General features: G+C 39.9%; 2 protein-coding genes across 3 annotated transcripts in view; one reads left to right on the forward strand and one right to left on the reverse strand.

Moving 5' to 3' along the window:
* Positions 1-18,535, forward strand: part of LOC132795106 (protein sidekick) — a 112,886-nt gene extending 94,351 nt beyond the window's left edge. Inside the window, 11 exon segments of the mRNA XM_060805584.1 lie at positions 3,314-3,433; positions 3,713-3,868; positions 8,468-8,896; positions 10,027-10,212; positions 11,288-13,287; positions 13,289-13,762; positions 13,764-14,529; positions 14,601-14,879; positions 15,689-16,009; positions 16,080-16,414; positions 16,480-18,535. Coding sequence (XP_060661567.1) covers positions 3,314-3,433; positions 3,713-3,868; positions 8,468-8,896; positions 10,027-10,212; positions 11,288-13,287; positions 13,289-13,762; positions 13,764-14,529; positions 14,601-14,879; positions 15,689-16,009; positions 16,080-16,414; positions 16,480-16,722 — 5,309 coding nt within the window. The 3' untranslated portion in view covers positions 16,723-18,535.
* Positions 18,536-21,103: 2,568 nt separating this feature from the next.
* LOC132796353 (glutamate receptor-interacting protein 1) overlaps positions 21,104-22,632 on the reverse strand; it is a 30,801-nt gene continuing 29,272 nt past the window's right edge. For both annotated transcript variants that reach the window (XM_060807499.1, XM_060807498.1), the window contains exons 8-10: positions 22,316-22,518; positions 21,768-22,255; positions 21,104-21,705 (exon numbers count right to left, since the gene is read on the reverse strand). In XM_060807499.1, coding sequence (XP_060663482.1) covers positions 21,604-21,705; positions 21,768-22,255; positions 22,316-22,518 — 793 coding nt within the window. In that variant the 3' untranslated portion in view covers positions 21,104-21,603. The remainder of the gene's footprint in view (positions 21,706-21,767; positions 22,256-22,315; positions 22,519-22,632) is intronic.

The raw sequence follows: 22,632 nt of genomic DNA on the forward strand, positions 1-22,632 counted from the left end.
GAGAGAGAGAGAGAGAGAGAGAGAGAGAAGGGGTAATAGAGAGTCGTAGATTTGCCACAGTTTGTGTAAAGAGCGTGGCAAAGACTTGGGGCAGAAAAGAAAAAGAAGTACAATTTCCATGCAAATGTTATGCAGCCGTACTCTCATCAATTGCAAAGACTTCGTGCCCCCCCATCTACTCTCTCCTCTCCCTTCTTTCGACTGTGGCACAATCGCGTAATGGCAATTATCGCCGGTGCACGCCATTCTCTCGATTCCCCTCTTGCGAGGCGCTTTATTATGGCTTTAACTTGAGTTGAGGTGGACTCTTTAGTGGGTCAACTTGAAATTAATTACGCAGACGACAACAAGGCGGAGAACAGCAGCGGCAACAGCAACAATGGCGGCACATTGCGCATACGCCGCGTTGCACAGCGCATAAATCGCGCTCGAGGATTGTCAGTGTGCTCTGTATGTGTGTGGCATTCACGACAAATTTATCATCGCCCCTTTTATGCATTAATGTCTGCAACGCGCAGCCGATACAATTGCAACACAGTTTCTGCATCTCCTTACCCTTCTCATCTCTCTCTCAGTTTTCTCCCAAAAAAAAAAGTTTACTTGTAACACACGTTTCTTTAATACGCTCTTTGCGTGCACACTCTAAAGCGAGAGGCGCCTAAGCAAAAGAACCCCCAAGGAGAAGGGGAAATGAGGCGATGCCCTTTGCCATTTGCCATTTGCCAGTTACTTTTTGTCGTGTTACCCGCTTAAGCACTTTTAACACGTTAACACAAAAAAACGACAAACCTCCACACTCAGTGCTTCCATCATTAACTCAGTGACCTCTGGCCTCGATTATGGCAAACGACACAAAAACGTTGTGTGGTAATTCCTTAGTTAGTTGATCGATCAACCAACGATTCGGATTAAAGTCCGTCGTCTCTCACATGTCAAGGCATCATTATCATGTTCCCATACTATTCATCATTGCCTGCCAGCTGAAGAGAGAGAACATTCCTTAACTTTTCGGGCAAAGTTTCACATTTTCGTGAAAGTTAAAGTTAAAGTTCAAGTTCATGATTTATTTGCACTCTCCTCGCAAAAGCGTAAAATCATCTGATTTACGTGTTTATTTACTCTACATAAACTCGGCACAAGTTTTTGTTGCCAAAGATCTAAAGAGTTCAGCAAATAAAAGTGTAAAAAAGTGTCGAGGATCTCTCTTAATTAAACGCAATTCGATTAAATATTTGACTTACTCTCTGAAGCATTTAACATATTTACTTAATATCGTAATGCAGCTTTAAAGTTGCCATCGATTTAATTCTTTTTCAACTTGCATTGCGCGAATATAGATTTCATTTAATTTCTTTGAGAAAAAGTCTTTCCTCATTTCAACAGTTAACCAGCTTTCTCTCTCTCTCTCTCTCTCTCTCTCTCTCTCTCGCTTTCTGTTTATATTTTTAATATCAACTGTTGGTTTAATTTATTCAAATGTGCATTAATAAATAAAATACTCTGTAGCTGGGCAGCTTTTATGTCATGCTGCAAATATTACGTATAGTAAAGAACACTTTTTTTTTTAAGGATATACTTTGCGTCGAGCATTCTGCATGCTTATGGCACTCTTATTTATGTGCTTTAAATAAATATTTTTTAATCATCCACCCGCCGTGAGCTGTTGTGAGCTCGTCGTTATATCTTAACAATTTTACTTGTCAACTGCAAAAATTCGTTGCCTACTTTTCAGCATGCGTTTCCCAGTCGATAGCTGCACACACACAAACACACACACACACATACACAGTGGCAGCACTTAATATCTTAATGGGGAAAAAAGAAAACACAGAGCAATTTTTATTGTAATTTTATGCACTTATTTACATAAGCGGAGTTAAAATGAATGCTTCATCATATGAAATTATTACATTATTACTCTTGCTGCGATTGTTCGAGCCACGGCCACAGCAACAACAACAACAACAACTCGGCTACCTGCCGCGTGGTATTTGGCAATAACACTGAAAAATAAAAACGTGAACGAGAGCGAGAAAAAGAGAGAGAGAGAGAGAGAGAGAGAGAGAAACAAAGAAATGCGAAAGATATTGGCGGAGGACTGTGAGCCATTTAATAAATAATGGACATAGCACTCATTCTTACTCTTTTTCCCCCCTCTCTCTTCCTCTCTCTCTCTCTCTCTCTGTTGGCAGTAGTTAATTGTCGTTTAACTAGCTAAATATTGCATTTAATAGACAACTGTTCGCGGTTCGTGGAATTTTAATCAAATTAAACAACGGTCAGGGGAGAGACGGCGATAATTTGCAATTGAAACATTTCAACTTTGCGATTCACTCCAAAACGAATATTTAATTCACAGTTAATTCTCTTTTAGCATGCAGCAAATTCAATTTATTTTTGTGTGAAGAGAGCATATGTTTTTTTTATCGTTCATTTTTTTTTTCTGTAACAGTATTCAACTGAATGAATGGCTCGATTAAATTAGCTTTAGCTGAAATTTTGTTGAAGTTATTTTGAGCACAGAATTTTATTTGTTGGCAAATTAAAACGATTCTACAAACAGATTAATTTGCTGACAAACTTTTTAACAACATTGAATTTGTATTTAAAAATAAATAATCAGTTTATTTTGTTGTTAATCGCGTTGTCACAAATAAAAGAATACATTTGTTTATTTATTTATTTTTTTATTTATAATATTTTTGTTTGTAGTAATCTAAAGTAATACTTGCTAGTATTTATAAATATATTATGAAAACAATTTGAATGCTTTCACTCGAATAATTAATGTGATGCACTGCATGTTGTCTTCGGTATCGTAGAATTATTGATGTGCACAAATGTGTTTGTGATTGTGTTGCAACAAGTACGCATGTTGCCAGTGTTGCATAGTGTAGCATATAGTGTAGCGTAGTGCATAATTGATGGCGTTGCGAGATTGTTGCACGTTGTTGCAACAACAATAACTCAGTTGATATCGTTGACTCTCGACACCTTTTTCATGCCTAACTAGGCGCAGTCTCACACACACTAACACACCGAAACACACACCAACACCTACACAAATATTGACACAGTCGATGGCACAATGTAACAAGCAAAGCAAAGCAAAACATAACAACAGAGTAGAGAGTAGAGTGTATGTGTTATATGTATTGTATACACAAGACTCTATTTATCTTTGACTCTTGAATACATAAGCAAATATACACACACACACGCACACAGTACATATTTGACACTCGAATTGTGGCACTTGAATTTACTAAATATACTCACCCACAACATTTCGGTCACTTGGCCATTTTCACAGCCTCCGCACCAGTGATGGAACAACCGCCACAAAATGTGACCGCTTTGGATGGCAAGGATGCGACCATCTCGTGTCGCGCTGTCGGTGCCCCCAACCCGAACATTACCTGGATCTATAACGGTAAGTGGTGCATAAATATGTAATCACAATAACACGCAACGAACTGAAACTAAAATATATGTAGAAGCATACATAATTATCTTTTTTTTTGTCTGCATGTAGCTGTAAGCTATCGATTCCATTGTGTATTATCTCCAAAGCTAATCTCGTTGTTGTATCTTCTCTCTCTCTTTCTCTCTAAAATCTAACCCTATATAAACAATGCTAACTACTGCTTGCTCTGGATATGTGCCCGAATTAAAATCCACACTACCACCAAACCAACTAAATGTACCGTAGAAACGCAACTGGTTGAGATGTCGAGTCGTGTGCAGATCCTCGAATCGGGCGATTTGCTCATCTCGAACATTCGCTCCTCCGATGCGGGTCTCTATATGTGTGTGCGTGCCAACGAGGCGGGCACGGTCAAGGGCGAGGCCTACCTCGGTGTTCTGGGTAAGTAATTCACTAGTTCTCTCCCTCAACCCCGCCCCCGGCCCCTTCCCCTAACATCCTCCCTCGCAGCTTGCGCTTTTTGTTTGATCGTTTTCAGCGCAAAAGTTAACGCAAAACCATTTAACTAAACTTGTTAACATGGCCAACACACAGTTGAATGCTTCGCGTTGCATCTAACAGCGTAACTCTTGATATGGGCATGCACAGAAAAACAAAAAAAAAACTTACATAGTACTAGTTGCAACTGTTGTTCAAATTGATTTAAATAGTATATAAATGCAACTAAAAGTCCAACAAAACAGGGGAGAAAGGGGAAATGCATAGCAAATACAGTAGGAAAGTGAGAGAAGCTAAATAGAAAAGTTCAACAGCAGTTTAACTAACTCCAAAGGGAACAATATTTAGGGATTCTTATACTTGTAGCGATAAATAAATAAAATAAAAAACAAGTTGCGTAGCTACAGTCGAGTGTGCTCAGCTTTTGAGATGTAAGCTTCCCAATTTTAATAGAAGCGAAAATCGAAAATCTACTGAATTAATATTCCCAAAAGTACACAAATATAATATACCAAACTGTATATATTTGGTATAACTGTGTGGAAATGAATTAGTGCAAAAATAGCATATTCTATAATATAATGTATAGTTGGTATAAAGATATACAAAATGTCGAAATACCGAAATACATACCATAACGTGTATATGGTATAAAGATATACCATTAAATTGAAAGTAAAAAATACCAAAAGTCTACACTATGTAAAGTTGGTTATGTCAATATGTCATATATTAAAATAATAAAATACTATAATATATACTTGGTATAATGATGTACCACTAAATTGAAAATATTATATATTCCGAAATGTCTATTTGGTATTATAATATACCATTAGACTACACACATTTCAGGAATATACCAAACTGTATATTTGGTATAAGTGTATCGCAATGAATTAGTGCAAAAATACCATACTACTCAATAAGGTATATTTGGTATAATGATATGCAAAATTTCGAAATACAGAAGTTTATACCATAAAGTATATTTGGTATAAAGATATACCATTAAATTGAAAATATACCATAGAGTAAAAAAATACCAAAAGTATACATTATAAAAAGTTTGTTATGTCAATATGTCATATACCAAAATAATGAAATATACTATAATATATACTTGGTGTAACGATGTACCACTAAATTGAAAATATTCTATATTCCGAAATGTCTATTTGGTATTATAATATACCATTAGACTACACACATTTCAGGAATATACCAAACTGCATATTTGGTATAACGATATATTATTAAGTTCAAAATATACATTAAGATTGTCATTTTCTGCAAAATTTCTGAATAAGTTCTAAAATTTCGTAGACTTATAAAACGCTTCCACTTTATGATTAGTTGGTATAAGAAGGATGTGAGAATTTTAACAGCTGTTGGCTGCAACTTCTCTTGATCTAAATTATCAAAGAGCAAAACACAACTAGAAAGTAATCTTCTTTTTGTCTACAACTATAATTAATTAATTTGATGCTAAGTTGTCATCAAATTAGTTGCTATATATAATACTATATATAAAACATATTGATGTTCAAAGAGCAGCGCATAATTAAGAGAGATGTTGACACTCGACTCTAAAGCATACTTTCCATCTCTTCCCCTTTCCCCCTCCGTCCGCACTCTTTTCTCAGCTGTGTGCATATTTGTTTATTCATGACAATTTGCTAGATTCGAAACCGATTAAGGTCCACTTAATTGACAATTATTTTTAATTATGTTGAGCTAATTAATTTGCTCCCCCCCGTAACTCACTTTACCTTTTCTTTGATTGACTGAGACATTTGAAATGCCTTCTAATACTATCAATAATTAATCAGATTTAATACTATTCATGCAATTGACTGAGGTAACTTTAAGAAAGAGTATTTCATGTGCAGGGCATCTGCAAGTCGAGCAGACTCTGCATGATTGTAATATTTATTACTTTCGCAAGTTAGTTTTTGCTTATTTCCAAAATGTTCTTAAAGTAAAGATGGGGGAGTAAGATGGTAAAAAGTGCCATTAGGTAAACGAGTTTATTCCCATTTTTCACATATGTGCGACTCACACACAAAGGCACACAAACACACTCACACATACACACACAATAAAGCCGCAACAATGTCATATGACAAAATGCCAAGAGCCACAACGACAGCGACAACAATAATAATGCCAACAGCAATGATAATGGCAATGGCAATGACAATGATTATGCCACTGATAATGAAGTTGAAGTTGCCGTTGCCGTTACCGTTGTTGTTGTTGTTGTTAATGCTGTGGCACAACCACAAATGCGCACAGTCAGCCACTGGCAGTGTGCAACATGCCACTGCAACTGTGCCCCCGCACACAACATTGCAGCAGAGCAACATGATGACCAAAATGAACTTGCAACGCATCAAATCAGCTCAAATTAAAATGCCAGCAAACCAGATTAATATTGATAACGACTCCGAATGGTATTTCAATTTACATATTTTTTGCTCGCTTTTTGTGTATTTCTTTCTTTTTATTGCATTTTTGATTTTTTTATTAATTTTGTGAATGGGGCACGCTTAAAAGGTCCTTCATTGTTGGCTAATTGGCAAAAGCGGCGCATTTACTGTTGTTGCCTCTTACAGCCATGTCTGTGTCTATGTGTGTGTGTGCGTGTGTGTTGGCTATTCTGTTTTTCGGTTTTGTTTGCTGCATAAAACGCGACGCAAGAGAAAGGTAATCAAAAATATGTGCACACTATATGCAAACGAGGCTGCATTCAGCAAACGCGCAACCAACAAGCCCAAAGCTTAACATGATGCCCACGAAATACACTCAAAGCCATTGCAGATGGGGGTTAAGGGAAAGGGGTGCAGTGTTGGACCTCGACTGCGACGACGACGCCGACTGCGACTGCGACTGCGAGGCTGGCCAACAAAGTCTGGTCGAGCGCGTTGAACTTTTGATGCATGGCGCGGCCAAGTGACTGAAAAGCCACCGACAACGAGTCTATAGAATAACAGCACACTCTCACACACACACACACACACACACAGAGTGTCCTGCAGTGGGGTATGCGTGACTACAAGTTACCCTTTAACAGCTAGTTATGAACTAAAGACAAATACAACTCAGCTTGCTGCGAGTAAAATGACATTTGTTAAGTTTTTAGAATAGCTTAAGAGCATTTTATTATTTATATGTTTTGTTTTTCATTTAAAGCATGATTTCATTTATTATTATTTATTATTATTATGTGATTTTATTGATATTACGAAAACGAATTCCTTATTGCAATGAGAAAAGTCAGAGCGGCTAAGACCTTCGATAGTTTTTAAAAATAATTCATTCGATGACAAGACTCCCACTTAATATTTCAATTTAAATTACATTTTTCATAAAGACGATTGAGAAGGAGGAATATTTTATTTTAAATTTATTGTCATTTATTCATCAATGTTAGAAGATCTTATAGATATAGACATTCAGGCTATGTTATTAGTTGATTTTTGTTTTACTCTTAGTATTCAACATATGAACATATCTTAAATAAGCTTAGCTCTGCAATGCTTTCAAGTTGCTATATGATTTTATTTATTAATTTTGCCAGCTATCAAGTAAAATAGTAAACTATATTTATTTATTTATTTAGTATATTAAATCAAGTATTAAATACTAAGTTTTGTTTACAAAAAAGATAATGCTGGCTGCTGGAGACTTCGACTCAGTGAGCTGTATTATTTTACTTGGAAATTAGCTTGAATAAGTAAATAAAATCAAGACAGATAATTTTTTTTATTCTTACTTATATAATTATTGTTTAGTCCTAACATTCTTTACAAGAATTTAGGCTTAGACAGAGCTGCAAACTTTTTAAAACTATTGTACTCTGGAATATATTTTGTTTTTATTTTTCATTAATGTGAGTAAACTTAGTTTGTCAAATCTCGAAAAGTAAAAACAAAAAGAGTCTTGACAGGCAAATTAGTTTTATTTATTGAAAATTCTTTCTTTCTTTAGTTGTTTTCGAAATGTTGTAATGCTTGAGTTAAGCTAGTAACTTAACTTTGAAATAGATTGATTCAAGCAACTTATCAGGAGCTCAAGTGTTGCTAAACGGACAAACAACTTTGCCTAGAATCCCATTTTATCAGAGAGTATCAGAAAATGTTTTCCTAGAATTCTTTTATATAAGAGAGTATCAGACAATTGTGCCTAGAATTCTATTATGATCCTGCTGCTCTGCACAATTGTGATACCCTTTTGTGCCGAGCCTTTTTTAAATGGGAACATGTTAAAAAAAAAGAGAATATAATGCATATTTGCACACACAACGGCGACAACTGAATGTGTGTGTGTGTATGTATGTGTGTGTGAGGCTTTAAAACTTAATTTCCTACACGTCATGCGGGACTCGTGTCCCGTGTCCAGTGTCCAGTGTCCCTTATGTTGTTTTTCTTGTTGGCCCCGTAGGCAGTGTCACTGGCAAATGTGTCGCTTTTAATCTGTACAGCTCTTTAACGCTCTCTCTTTCTGTCTCTTTCCTCTCTCTCTTCTTTCTGGATGCAGTTCGGACACAAATCATACAACCGCCGGTGGACACAACGGTATTGCTTGGCCTGACCGCAACGCTGCAGTGCAAGGTGTCCAGTGACCCGAGTGTGCCATATAATATCGACTGGTATCGCGAGGGTCAGATGGCGCCCATCAGCAACTCGCAGAGGATTGGCGTGCAGGCCGATGGCCAGCTGGAGATACAGGCGGTGCGGGCCAGCGATGTGGGCAGCTATGCGTGTGTGGTCACCTCGCCTGGTGGCAATGAGACGCGCTCATCGCGCCTCAGCGTCATTGAGTTGCCGTTTCCGCCCAGCAATGTGAAGGTGGAGCGTCTCGCTGAGCCGCAGCAGCGCAGCATCAATGTGTCCTGGACACCCGGATTCGATGGCAACAGTCCAATATCCAAATTTATTATCCAGCGACGCGAGGTCTCCGCAGTGGGTAAGTGTTTGTTGTTGTTTTTGTTCCCTCCCCGTCTCACCATTTTTTATTTGTTATTATTTTCACTCGATATCTGGGTTAGGCGTTAACGTAACGCATCGGTATCGGTATCGTATCGTATCGTAGTTGTTGGGTTTTGGGGTTTCAATGCGATTGGATTATGCGGTATTGGATTTTTGATTTATCATACGCAAAGAGACAGCCAGACAGACGGACAGACAGACAGACAGATGGACAGATTGTTGGCCACCTGGTGGCGCAATCAGTCACACTCTCTCCTCGCTCTCTGTCTGTCTCTTTGTGCATAATTTGTAAACATGTTGAGCACATCAGACCAAACAACAAACTACAAACTGAACATAAAGTCACGGCAAAACAGAAAAACAGCAGACAAAATCAATTAAACATTCCCAGTTCCGTTTACAACGCGACTGAAAACAGAACCAATTTTTAAAGACTCGAAAAAGAAATACAAAAATTGAGGAAATCAATACCGAACTTTAATTCTGAATTATTTTATATTTCAAAATTAGAGCAACTCTGCAAGTTTTATTAAGTAACGACAAATAATATATAAAACAATCAAATCAACAATAATTTTTGATACATTTGTTTGTTTATTTTTTTCTCAATTTTTTCTTCTTCTTTCTGATTCTACTTTTGCTATTTTTTCTTATAATAATGATCTCAATAACTGCGACAAAACAACTTATGTGACCCGAAACATGTAACGAATATTCATAATTTAATAATAATAATAATAACATCGTATATACTCTTATAAATATAAATATATACATATATATATTGATTAATGTATTTTTTGGATTTTGTAAACTTTGTTGATTACTAATTTCATTTTGTATTTATTATTTTACTTTCATTCACTTATTTCGCACATTAACTTTGCCACACTTTACAACACTGGACACGTATTGTAAATAAACACATTCAACAACACTTCACTCTCACCTCTTTCATCACAATTCACCACAATTCATCACAATTCACCACACCCGCTCACACATGCTAACTGCCTCACTATCGCCACTCGCTCTCTCTCTCTCTCTCTCTCACTCTCTCTATCTACTGCGATTTTCAACACATTAACATAACAGAAAAATTCTTAGGTCCAGTTCCCGATCCGATGCTCAATTGGATCACCGAACTGAGCAACGTTTCCGCCGATCAACGTTGGATCCTCCTCGAAAACCTGAAGGCTGCCACCGTTTATCAGTTTCGTGTGAGCGCCGTGAATCGCGTTGGCGAGGGATCGCCATCTGAGCCAAGTAACGTCGTCGAGTTGCCCCAAGAAGGTGAGTATTCAACATTCTGACTTAATATTATGTTGACACAGGCAAACAGGACTCGTACTGTGCCCCTGTCTTGAATAGTAGATGTTTTTTTGTTCAACTTCAGTTTTATTTCTTGTGTTGTTTAGTTATTTTACTATTTCTTAGAAGAGTTATTTGACAAAAGCTCTTTTGAATTGTAGATAGTCTTGTAATGCCAAAGATACGTTGAGGAGAACAGTTGATTTAATGATTGAATAGGTTTACAGCCGTAATTATCAATCAAAATTATGACTTCAATAATACTGACTATATTATTTTTTATTGGTCAGTATATCGTAATAATTTTATATATGTTGGTTAATTAACTTCATAACTGATTGATTGACAGACTCTGCAATCAATTTGTCAGTTCTATTTATCAATTAATTATCAGTCATGCTTATTAATGATTAGTTACGGATTATTACTAAGAATATTTATATTTATTGATCTGTATATCTTATTGATATTATTACTTGATTGACGAGTAAACTTATGTTAAAGACTGCTTAATAACTGATCAGCTTCTTTGACTATCCACGGCATTACTTTAACTAATTGACCATATTTGAATTACTCATTATTATTCCGATATACTTTCTGTACGATTATAAATAGTTTTCGATTGTTTGTATTTCCATTGTCCGTTTTGTGTTTTGTTTGTGCAGTGTGTGCCTCGATGCCTGTTGTCAGGGTTGTCGAGTGCATGCGTTGCCACCGCTTTTGTATATTTGAAAAAACGAGTACATTGAAACTAATGCTATATAATCCTACTATATATATCTATGTATATTGTACTTCTAATTGCTAATTGCTATCGTTGTCGTCATAAACTGCATCGTCGTCGTTCTCTCCCGCTTTTGATGAACAAATTAATGCGCGTAGAGTTTCCACTACACCGAGGTATATAACCTAAAAACGATAAAAAAGATCACAGAAATCCTATCTATCTTAATCTTTTCTGTAAAGTAAATTTGCCACCAAAAAAGTGCACCAAATGAAAATGCCTCCTTTGATTTATAATATTAATAATGAATCCCTTAATCCCATTGCTTAGCCCCCTCGGGACCGCCAGTTGGATTTGTTGGTTCCGCGCGATCAATGTCGGAGATCATTACGCAATGGCAACCTCCGCTAGAAGAGCATCGCAATGGTCAAATACTTGGCTACATCTTGCGCTATCGTCTATTTGGTTACAACAATGTGCCATGGTCGTATCAAAACATCACCAACGAGGCGCAACGCAATTTCCTCATACAGGAGCTGATCACATGGAAGGATTACATCGTCCAGATCGCAGCCTACAACAACATGGGCGTGGGTATTTACACCGAGGGCTCGAAGATCAAGACCAAAGAGGGCGTGCCAGAAGCACCGCCCACCAATGTGCGTGTGCTCGCCCTGAACTCGACAGCGGTGCAGATCAGCTGGACGCCACCAAATCCGCAACAGATCAATGGCATCAATCAGGGATACAAACTGCAAGCGTGGCAACAGTTCCAAATCGATGGCGAGTATCGTAACGTGGAGAAACGCATGATGACCGTGCCACCCAGTCTCATTGATCCGCTGGCCGAGCAGACAACCGTGCTGAATGGCCTGGAGAAGTTTGCCGAGTACAACATCAGTGTGCTGTGCTTTACGGATCCCGGAGATGGCGTCGCCAGTCAAATGGTGCGTGTGATGACCAAAGAGGATGTGCCCGACGAAATAACCGCACTGCGCTTCGACGATGTCTCCGATCGATCGGTGACCGTGCTCTGGGCACCACCTCGGCATGTTAACGGTCTGCTCACCGGCTATACGGTGCACTATCAGGTGCGCGATCGTCCCGAGACCATGAAGACTGTCAATCTGACCGCAGAGGACACACAGCTGACGGTGAATCAGCTGCAGGCGACCACACACTATGCCTTCGAGATCTTTGCCTGGACACGCATGGGCAGCGGTGCTCCCAAAGCGGCAACCATACAATCGGGCGTGGAACCTGTGCTGCCACATGCCCCCACCAGTCTGGCGTTGTCCAACATCGAGGCGTTCTCAGTGGTGTTGCAGTTTACGCCCGGCTTTGACGGCAACTCGAGCATCACCAAATGGAAGGTTGAAGCGCAGACGGCACGCAACATGACCTGGTTCACAATTTGTGAGATTAGTGATCCGGATGCTGAAACCCTGACGGTAACTGGTCTGATGCCCTTCACACAGTATCGCTTGAGGTTGAGTGCCACCAATGTGGTGGGCAGCTCTCGACCCTCGGAGGCCACCAAGGACTTTCAGACCATTCAAGCGCGTCCCATGCACGCACCCTTCAATGTCACGGTGCGTGCGATGAGTGCTCAACAGTTGCGTGTGCGTTGGATTCCCTTGCAGCAGACGGAATGGTTTGGCAATCCCCGAGGATACAACATTAGCTATCGCCAGATGGACAAGATGGCGGGCGCTGTGAAGAGTGCACCGCGCAACGTCTTCATCGAGGATCACACAGCCAATTCGCATGTGCTTGAGGCCCTGGAAGAATGGACGGTATACGAGGTGCTGATGTTTGCCTGCAACGATGTCGGCTGCTCGCGTGCCAGCAATCCGGCCGAGGAACGCACTCGTGAGGCAACACCTAGTTACGGTCCGTTGGATGTGCAGGCGAATGCCACTTCATCGACCACGGTCGTGGTGCGATGGGGTGATGTGCCGCGACAGCATCGCAACGGACAGATCGATGGCTTCAAGGTGTTCTATGCGGCCACCGATCGCCCCAGCACAGCGCCTGTACTGCACAAAACCATACCGAACAACAGTTCCTTCACCACCACTCTCACCGAGCTCAAGAAATTTGTTGTCTATCACGTTCAGGTCTTGGCCTACACACGCCTAGGCGATGGCGCCTTGAGCACTCCTCCGATACGTGTACAGACCTTTGAGGACACCCCAGGAGCACCGTCGAATGTCCGCTTTCCGGATGTGACGTTCTCGATGGCACGCATCATTTGGGACCAGCCCGAGGATCCCAATGGCGAAATTCGACATTATCAAGTGACCTACACCCTGAACGGCAGCTCCCAATCTCAACTATAGTCGTGAGTTAGCGGCCTCGGATCGCACGTTCCGGGCCACAAATCTGCTACCCGAACGCTACTACAGTTTCAGTGTGACAGCTCAGACTCTTCTGGGATGGGGCAAAACGGCAACTGTGCTTGTGTACACGACAAACAATCGTGATCGTCCACAGGCTCCATCAGAGCCACAGGTGTCGCGCAGTCAGATCCAAGCGAATCAGATCACCTTCAGCTGGACCCCAGGACGCGATGGCTTCGCCCCTCTACGCTATTATACCGTGCAGATGCGCGAGAACGAGGGTCCCTGGCAACCATTGCCCGAACGCGTTGATCCCGCGCTCAGCTCGTACACAGCGCTGGGACTCCGTCCGCACACAACGTATCAATTCCGCATACAGGCCACCAACGATCTGGGTCCGTCGTCATTCAGCCGCGAGAGCATTTTAGTGCGCACCTTGCCCGCGGCACCCGCTGTGGGTGTGGGGGGGATTGAAGGTGGTTCCTATCACAACAACGTCGGTTCGCGTACACTGGAATGCCTTGGAGACAGGCATGTGGAATGGCGATGCGGCTACTGGAGGATATCGCATTTTATACCAACAACTGTCGGACTTCCCTACCGCACTGCAGTCGACACCCAAGACAGATGTGATGGGCATCAATGTGAATAGTGTAGTGCTCTCTGATCTGCAGCAGGATCGCAACTATGAGATTGTTGTGCTGCCCTTCAATTCGCAAGGACCTGGCCCAGCCACTCCTCCAGCGGCTGTGTATGTGGGCGAAGCGGTGCCAACGGGAGAACCGCGTGCCGTCGACGCAGCTCCCATTTCGAGCACTGAGGTGCGTCTGCGCTGGAAGCCACCAAAGCAGAGCATGCAGAATGGCGACATTCTGGGCTACAAGATCTTCTACCTGGTCACGTATTCACCGCAAGCACTCGAAGTGGGACGCAAATGGGAGGAGGAGATCGAAGTTGTGTCCGCCACGGCAACATCGCATAGTCTTGTCTTCCTAGACAAATACACCGAGTATCGCATACAGCTGTTGGCCTTTAATCCCGCCGGTGATGGACCACGCTCAGCTCCCGTGACAATCAAGACGCTCCAGGGTGTGCCAAGTGCGCCGCTTAATCTGCGTTTCTCAGACATTACGATGCAGAGCCTCGAAGTTAGCTGGGATCCACCCAAGTTCCTCAATGGTGAAATACTTGGCTATCTGGTGACCTACGAGACTACCGAGGAAAATGAAAGTAAGTGTCTTAAGAGTCTACGGGGAATTGCTTTTACTAATCCTATTTTATAATTGTCTCTTCGCCCACAGAGTTCAGCAAGCAGGTCAAACAGAAGGTATCCAACACCACGTTGCGTGTGCAGAACCTTGAGGAGGAGGTCACCTATACCTTCACTGTGCGCGCCCAGACCATCGACTATGGTCCCGCTGTCAGCGAGAATGTGACCACAGGACCCCAAGAAGGCTCACCGGTTGCGCCACGCGATCTCATATTGAGCAAAACTTTGTCCAGTGTAGAGATGCATTGGATCAATGGTCCCTCAGGTCGTGGTCCCATTGTTGGCTATCTAATCGAAGCCAAGAAGCGCGGTAAGTTCATCTCAACTTGATCTATTTAGTAAACTGCTTAGAGTATGTTTTGTTTTTTGGTATCGGTTTTCTCTACATCTTGATTTCTCTTTTGATTTATATGCTACTTTTGAATTACTTCCTTACTTTGGTGATCTGGTTCCAAATTTAAATTATAACATCTATATCTATACTGCTTGCGTAGAAAAAGGAGAACCTTCATTTGTGTGTAAGTATTACGCAATCGCAGTTGCTAAGTTGTACTCTTAAGTTATTCTACTTACTATAACTTAACATAAAAGCAATCTAATCTTCTATAAAGTAATTTGCTAATAAGAGATTTAGAAAACTAGAATGAGATAACTTTAACTATCTTTGAAACTAGAGACGAGCTAGTAGAACTAGCATGTTTAAAATTTAAGCACAATTTATTTGTTGCATGAAATGATAATTTATTAAACGCTTTATAATTCTTTGAAGATACTACTTTTTCGATTACTTTTTACAGTATAAATATATTAACCATGTTTTCAACTTGAGCTTTGTTGATGAGTTGAACACAACTAGTAAATTATGAAACTAAATAGTCTTGATCATACATATCAAGGTTTTTCAATTAGTTTCATTGATTAACTCATTAATATTATAAGCTTTATAAATATTCTTAAACTTACATGCCTAATATCGCATAACTGCATTACCTTTATTCGGTCCTTTACAAAGATACGAAATGTTTACTTAAGAGCTACAAATAGGCTAACAGAATAGCTGAAATTATAGAGTTAAGTATACTAAACACTTATCTAATCACAATTCGCATCGCTTCACAGACGATTCACGCTGGACGAAGATCGAGCAGACAAAGAAAGGAACCATGCAGGACTTTACGGTCAGCTACCACATCCTGATGCCATCGACAGCTTACACATTCCGGGTGATCGCCTATAATCAATATGGCATCTCGTTTCCCGTGTACTCGAAGGACTCGATACTGACGCCATCGAAGCTGCACATGGAGTATGGCTATCTGCAGCACAAGCCCTTCTACAGGCAGACGTGGTTCATGGTCTCGCTGGCTGCCACATCGATCGTCATCATTGTCATGGTCATCGCAGTGCTCTGTGTGAAGAGCAAGAGCTACAAGTACAAACGTGAGTATTGCTGATGAACGCTAAAATTACGCGGAAACTAACAATAATTGTACATATCATTCTCTTGCAGAGGAGGCACAGAAAACGTTGGAGGAGTCAATGGCCATGTCGATTGATGAGCGCCAGGAACTTGCCTTGGAATTGTATCGATCACGTCATGGCGTCGGCACGGGCACACTGAACAGCGTGGGCACATTGCGCAGCGGGACTTTGGGCACACTGGGTCGCAAGTCAACCAATCGTCCGCCCACGAATGTCCAGCTGGGCAAGAGTCCACCGCGTCCCTCGCCCGCCTCCGTGGCCTATCACAGTGATGAGGAAAGTCTGAAGTGCTACGACGAGAATCCCGATGACAGCAGCGTGACCGAGAAACCATCTGAAGTGAGCAGCTCCGAGGCATCGCAGGTAAGTTCAACTCAATGATAATATAATGCTGACATACTAAAGTTAATCTTCTTGTTTATTAACAGCACTCGGAGAGCGAGAACGAGAGCGTGCGCAGCGATCCACATTCGTTTGTGAATCATTATGCGAATGTAAATGATTCGCTGCGTCAGTCGTGGAAGAAGACAAAGCCGGTACGCAACTATTCCAGCTACACGGACTCCGAGCCAGAGGGCAGCGCAGTGATGAGCCTCAATGGTGGCCAGATTATTGTCAATAATATGGCCAGATCGAGGGCGCCACTGCCCGGCTTCTCCTCATTTGTCTGACAATCAACCGAGTTCTAAGATCTAAGCAACAGTAGCAGCAGCACCGTCATCAGAGAGACTTTCGTCTAACAACAGAGAAAGAGACAAAACAAAAGAGACTATGAGAGAGAGAGAGAGAGAGTGAATCTCACGCCCAATATCTCCACCCGGTTCTCCACGATTCTCATCCGTTATTGAGTGTCTGTGTATGACGCATGTTTGACTGTTGCTGGTGCGCTGCTATATGGACAATTTATAGTTATAGTAGCTCGTATCTGTACCATCTAATTTATAGTTTCTAGGACGAGAGATCTGAGATTTTTAAAGAACAGCATTTAATTTCCCAAATGTTCCACTGACCTGACCCAACCCAGCCTAGAATTATTATTATCCACATACGTACAACATTTTTTTTTTATGAGTATACATTAATTAACTTATTTTCTTTATGTATCCCACGTACGTCCGTTGTCTGTCACACGCCCACTGCAAACTATAACCTTTTAATACTAAAAAATACTACTTAGCTCGTAACTGGCATTTATCGAGAGCAAAAACTTGTGATACGTAAATTTTTGCTGATTGATTGAGTTTTTTTTTTTAATGTGTGATTGTAAAGTGACTGAGAATGAGTGTGTGAATGTGAATAGGATTTCGTCCCGTCCCCTGCCCGGTTTAGCCTTGCGCGCAATCTCATTATATTTAATATATCAAAAAAATAACAAATATTTGATGAGAGACGACGACACTCGCAAGATGGACAACAACGCTAATAATATGTATTTCATTTGAGTTCGTTCTCGCGTTGCCTTCGCATTTAATTTATAAAATGAATTTGATGAAATTTGAAATACGCGAAGACGAAGCTGTATGTATGTGTGTGTGTGTGCAACTGTGCAACTGATGCAATCAGTTGCAAACAGTTGTCGAACGCAAAACAAAAGCAAAGAGCAAAACATTAAACCGAACAAAGAGTAGACAAAATAAACGATGACATAAGAGTAGACCAGATGAACAACTGATGAAAACAATTAGCATATCCACTAAGCAAACAAACAAAAGAAAAACGATGTTCGAAGAGAGAGCTTGAGACAGACAGACAGAGACAGAGAGAGAGACACTGATCAGGCAGCTCAAAGATGCGATCACAACAATGGTGATGATTACGATGTGTTTTTTTTTAATGAAAAGCTTTTCATGTATTCGAGATACGTAGGTGAAAAATACATGTGCTTGTTCTTTTCTAAATGTATAAGTATAGGCCATATTAATGCAATTCGTAGCACATAAGCTGACAATTGCAACACACACAAAACAAAATACAAACAAAAAAAAAAGGAAAACAAAACACAAACCAAGTAAAAAAAAATACCACGACACCACACGATACGAAATATAAACATACTTTTTTTTGTGCCCTCTCTCACAAATTGATGAAGTGTAGCATTAAGTACGATACAATTGATGTATATTCATATATGTGTATGTATATGCATGTTTCAAATATACATATTGCGTATACGTCGATATTTGCGGGGGGTCATTGGCATTCAATTGTGTGCGCGGAAAACTAAGCATAGTTAAGTGAATTCGTTTTAATTGTTAAACTCTAAAAATGCAGAATATATAGTACATATATATATTTAGAGAGAGAGAGAAAGAGAGAACGTAAATGTACATTTATGTCTAAGCTACAGTTTATAAACTATGTGTGTATTTGTATATGTATATCTATATCTATATAACTTAAATGACTGATTATATATTTTATACTTTTCGCTCGATATCTAAGTATATTATATATTTTATTATTTTATAAATGTTTATATATATATTTCTTTTTTTTTTTATTGTGACAAAACCTCTCGGCGCATGCAAATAAATTATATATTATAAATTAAATTATAAAAATGTAAATCTGCACATGCGCATGCATATATCGATTCAATAATACGAATACGTTTTTTTTTTTAATTAAATCTACATAGTTTAACTTCAAAGACTCGAAGCACAAGTTCATCTAGATATGGATTGTAATTGTTAATTAACAACTACAAATACAATATCTATATCTAATAATAATTAAGAATCAAGCATATATAAGTATAAACAAATATACATCTAAATATATATGTACAATGTATGTTTAGGCTTAAGGAAAGTAATCAAAGCAGTTTGCATTTCGGAGTGGAAGTCACTGAAATGCATAGAGAGAGAGCAGCCAGCATAAGGTCGGAGAAGTTTAGTGGAAATCGCGCAGCATCGCGCCAAGTATTAGCCTATATATATTTATGTGTAAATGTAATTGACGAATCATATGAATCAATAAAAGGTGTAAAAAATAAACCTATAATGTTTAAATTGGGACAAGTTCTTAAAGGTCTTGCAGGCACGCACTTTTTTAGAGTCAAAACAAATTAGGACTGTCGATTGGCATTCAAGCAACGAGTTCTAATAATGTTATTGTTGTTGTCCACACGATGCAGCCACAAACTGCAGAAGAGTCCAAACTCACGATGTGAAATACCAGGCGAACATAGCTCACCAGTAAGCAGAAATCCAGTAAGTAATTTGCTTAATTTGTAGCGCCATCTACCGCGATGTAGATGTACATGCATCAATGCCCCTCAAAGTATGCTACAACATATGGAATATTTTGGCAGTGGTCTCAGCGCGCCAAATTCAAATTCTGAAGTAACAGGTCCCGTTAAAATGAGTAAGGAAATGGCTGAGCTACAATCACTTCTCAAATAATTCTTAATGTGCAAATAAATTTTTTGTTGCATACTTTGAGGATGTGCCAAAGTCAATAGTTATCCTAAATGTAGCTATAACTCGGCAGGATTTGAAAGGATTTCGAAAGGACATGCATTTTTGTATTCACAGATGCCAGCAGTATCGATTTGCATTCAAAGATTTGCAAAATTAAACAAAAAAAATTACTGAAAAATTTTCCAAGGGGGTGGCATAGAAAAATCGTCCTAATTTCAGATTTTCCGCTGTAACTTCGCCATTTTAAGGACGATTCGGATGTCCTTTTCCAAATCGATAGGTAGCTATGAAAGGATGCAGAAACTAAAGCAATACCCTTGAAAGTCCTTCAAACAGCTGAGATAAAAGGACTTTTTGCTCTAGAAAAAATGAGCTATATCTCAAGAGTCCTTGGCAGGATCACGCTGAAATTAGTGTCAATCAATTTATATTTAACAGGGTTATAAACCATCCAAAGGACATCCAAATCGTCCTGTTACTTTGCGAGATATTCAGGATTTTGTAATTTCGACCATTTTCTACTCGCTCTGAAGCTGAATTTTTGAAGTGTTGGATTCTTAGATAACACCATCGTTTTTTGATGCCAATCGATAGTTATCGATCCCACGAATCGATTGCAACAAGTCCCGTCAATATCCGACAGGATATGACTGAGCTAGGATCATTTATCTACAACTTGCAGATGCATCTAGATGCATTAAATTTTTTGTAGCATACTTTGGGGCTGAGTCTAACTTCAATTGCAACTTTCTAGATTTACATAACCTTCAATTACTAATGTTGTTGTTGTGGGTGTTGATCACTGAATGTGATAGCGAAAGCCGCGAAAAGTGCCAACTAACCAGGTGAAATACCAGGCAAACATAAATCAGCAGTAAGCAAATATACAGCAATTCAGTTTCATAATTTGTAGCGCCATCTATTGCAATGACGGTGTACATTAATGCCCCTCAAAGTATGCTACAATATATGGAATATTTTGGCAGTGGTCTCAGCGCGCAAAATTCAAATTCTAAACCAACTGACATAAAAGCAAAAGCGTTAAAATTTTAAAGTACATTATTTAATTTTTTTATTCTTGTTAGTTACTTGGTGTATTTCAGCTTGCTGCGGATTTATGTTCGCCTCGTATTTCAAATAATGATTTCACACTTTTCAGATGCGGCGGCTTCAGGTAGTCAGCGACAACAACATCAACTATTACAACAAAAACTATTACAACAAACTCAATAATTACAGCAACAATTACTGATGGTGTTGATCACTGAATGTGATAGCGAAAGCCGCGAAAAGTGCCAACTAACCAGGTGAAATACCAGGCAAACATAAATCAGCAGCAAGCAAATATCAAACAATTTAGTTTCATAATTTGTAGCGCCATCTATTGGAATGACGATGCACATTGATGCCCCTCAAAGTATACTACAAGAATGTAATATTTTGCAGTCGCGCCAATTTTAAATTTGAAACTTTAGAGCAACTTACAGAAATGCAATTTTAAAAAATTTATTTTTTTTTAATATTTTATACTTCTTAGTTGTTTGCTGTATTTTGGCTTGCTGTTGATTTAAATTCGGTTGGTATTTCAAATCCCCATCAAACAAATATTGTTGAAGCGGAGAAATCTTGCCAGTAGTTGTTTTTAGGTTGATTTTATTTATTGTTTACTCCTTGTCAATGTCAAAAATAAAAATAAAACAAAATAATATATGTAGGTGTGTATATATAGTTAATAGTTTCCGTATAGGAGCTATTCAAAGATGCAAGATGGCGATTCTTGGTTATGGTAAAAGCAAGGCAAGGTGTTCGTTCGGGATGTTCCAGGCACTTGGGTGGCATTTATCTTATTGTCGCTCATATTATTCGTTGGGGAAGTTTCAACGGGATTTGCGTATTATGGATTACAATTTAAAGTTTACAGATTACAGATTATAGATTACTTGTGACTAACCGTCTAAATGTGACATAAGTTAGATACAAAATGGCACTTAGCACTAAGACTTAAGATACAACTAGTTAAAGATTATCTCTCAAAAAAGAATAGAATAGCATGAAGAATTGTTCTTTTGGTTTACTCCGGCTGCAGATGGAGAATTATGGAGAATTAGAATTGGTTTGTTCTAGTTGCTCTCACTCCGTGCGCTGCATGATCATCTCGATCTTATCCCCGGCAGCTGCAATCAGCGGCACCGTCAGGCAGCAATCAAAGTCCTGCGTCTTCATCTCATTAACCTGTTGAAAGGAAACTTCTCATTAGTCGATTCGAAGTCAGATACACTCAAAGCGCAACCCACCTGCATGATGCGATCAAAGGGCTTCAGCTGGCCGCACATGTCCGCGGGGCCTCCGCTTCGAATGCGATTGATGAACACGCCACGCTCGTAAAGTCCATCGGACACCGAGAATCCATAGTCATCGTAGACTTTATCCTTGTAAAGTGTGACATGAAAGATGCGCTGCTGCTGTTGATCCTTATTTGCACTCGCATTGTTATTGCTGCTGCCGTTGTTGTTGTTGCTATTGCTGGCCTCCGTGTTGGCAGACGGACTGCGCGGACGTCGCTGCACCTTGGCATAGATCGCCTGAGCCTGTGGCAAACCAACGCCGCTGGCCGATGTGTTGCTGATGTCATGGCTGCGCAGTATCTTTAGATCGACTAGATCGCCGAGATTGTGCAGCAAGCTGGTGGCATGCGACAGTGGCATGCCCTGCACCGAGTGCTCATCGATGGCCAGCAGCTGATCGCCCACATGTATCTGTCCGTTCTTGTGTCCAATGCCACCTGAAGTGAATGTACAAGATTAGAAAGCAGCTCTTAAAGTGTGAAAGTAACTTTACTTACCTTCTACCAAGCCACTGATAGTAATGGGCTTCGTGATGTCCTCGCTGCCGGCCAACGTGATGCCCAGCAGTCCACCCTTTGGCTCCAGCCGTACCGTGAAGATGATCTGATGCAGACTGCTGCCGCTGCTTTTGCTGCTCGAGCTGGCCGCCGAGCCATATACTTTGTTCTCCATCGGCGGTGGCAATGCGGTGCAGTCAACGCTGACAGAAAGAATAGATCAATGATAACGTTAGGGTTGTATAAAATATTGTATTATAAATTCTTTTGTAAGAAACCTTTCAACTATAAAATATTATTTTATTTTTAGGTGGGGA

The sequence above is a fragment of the Drosophila nasuta genome, chromosome X, assembly GCF_023558535.2.
Source record: "Drosophila nasuta strain 15112-1781.00 chromosome X, ASM2355853v1, whole genome shotgun sequence".
NCBI classification, from domain to species: Eukaryota; Metazoa; Arthropoda; class Insecta; order Diptera; family Drosophilidae; genus Drosophila; species Drosophila nasuta.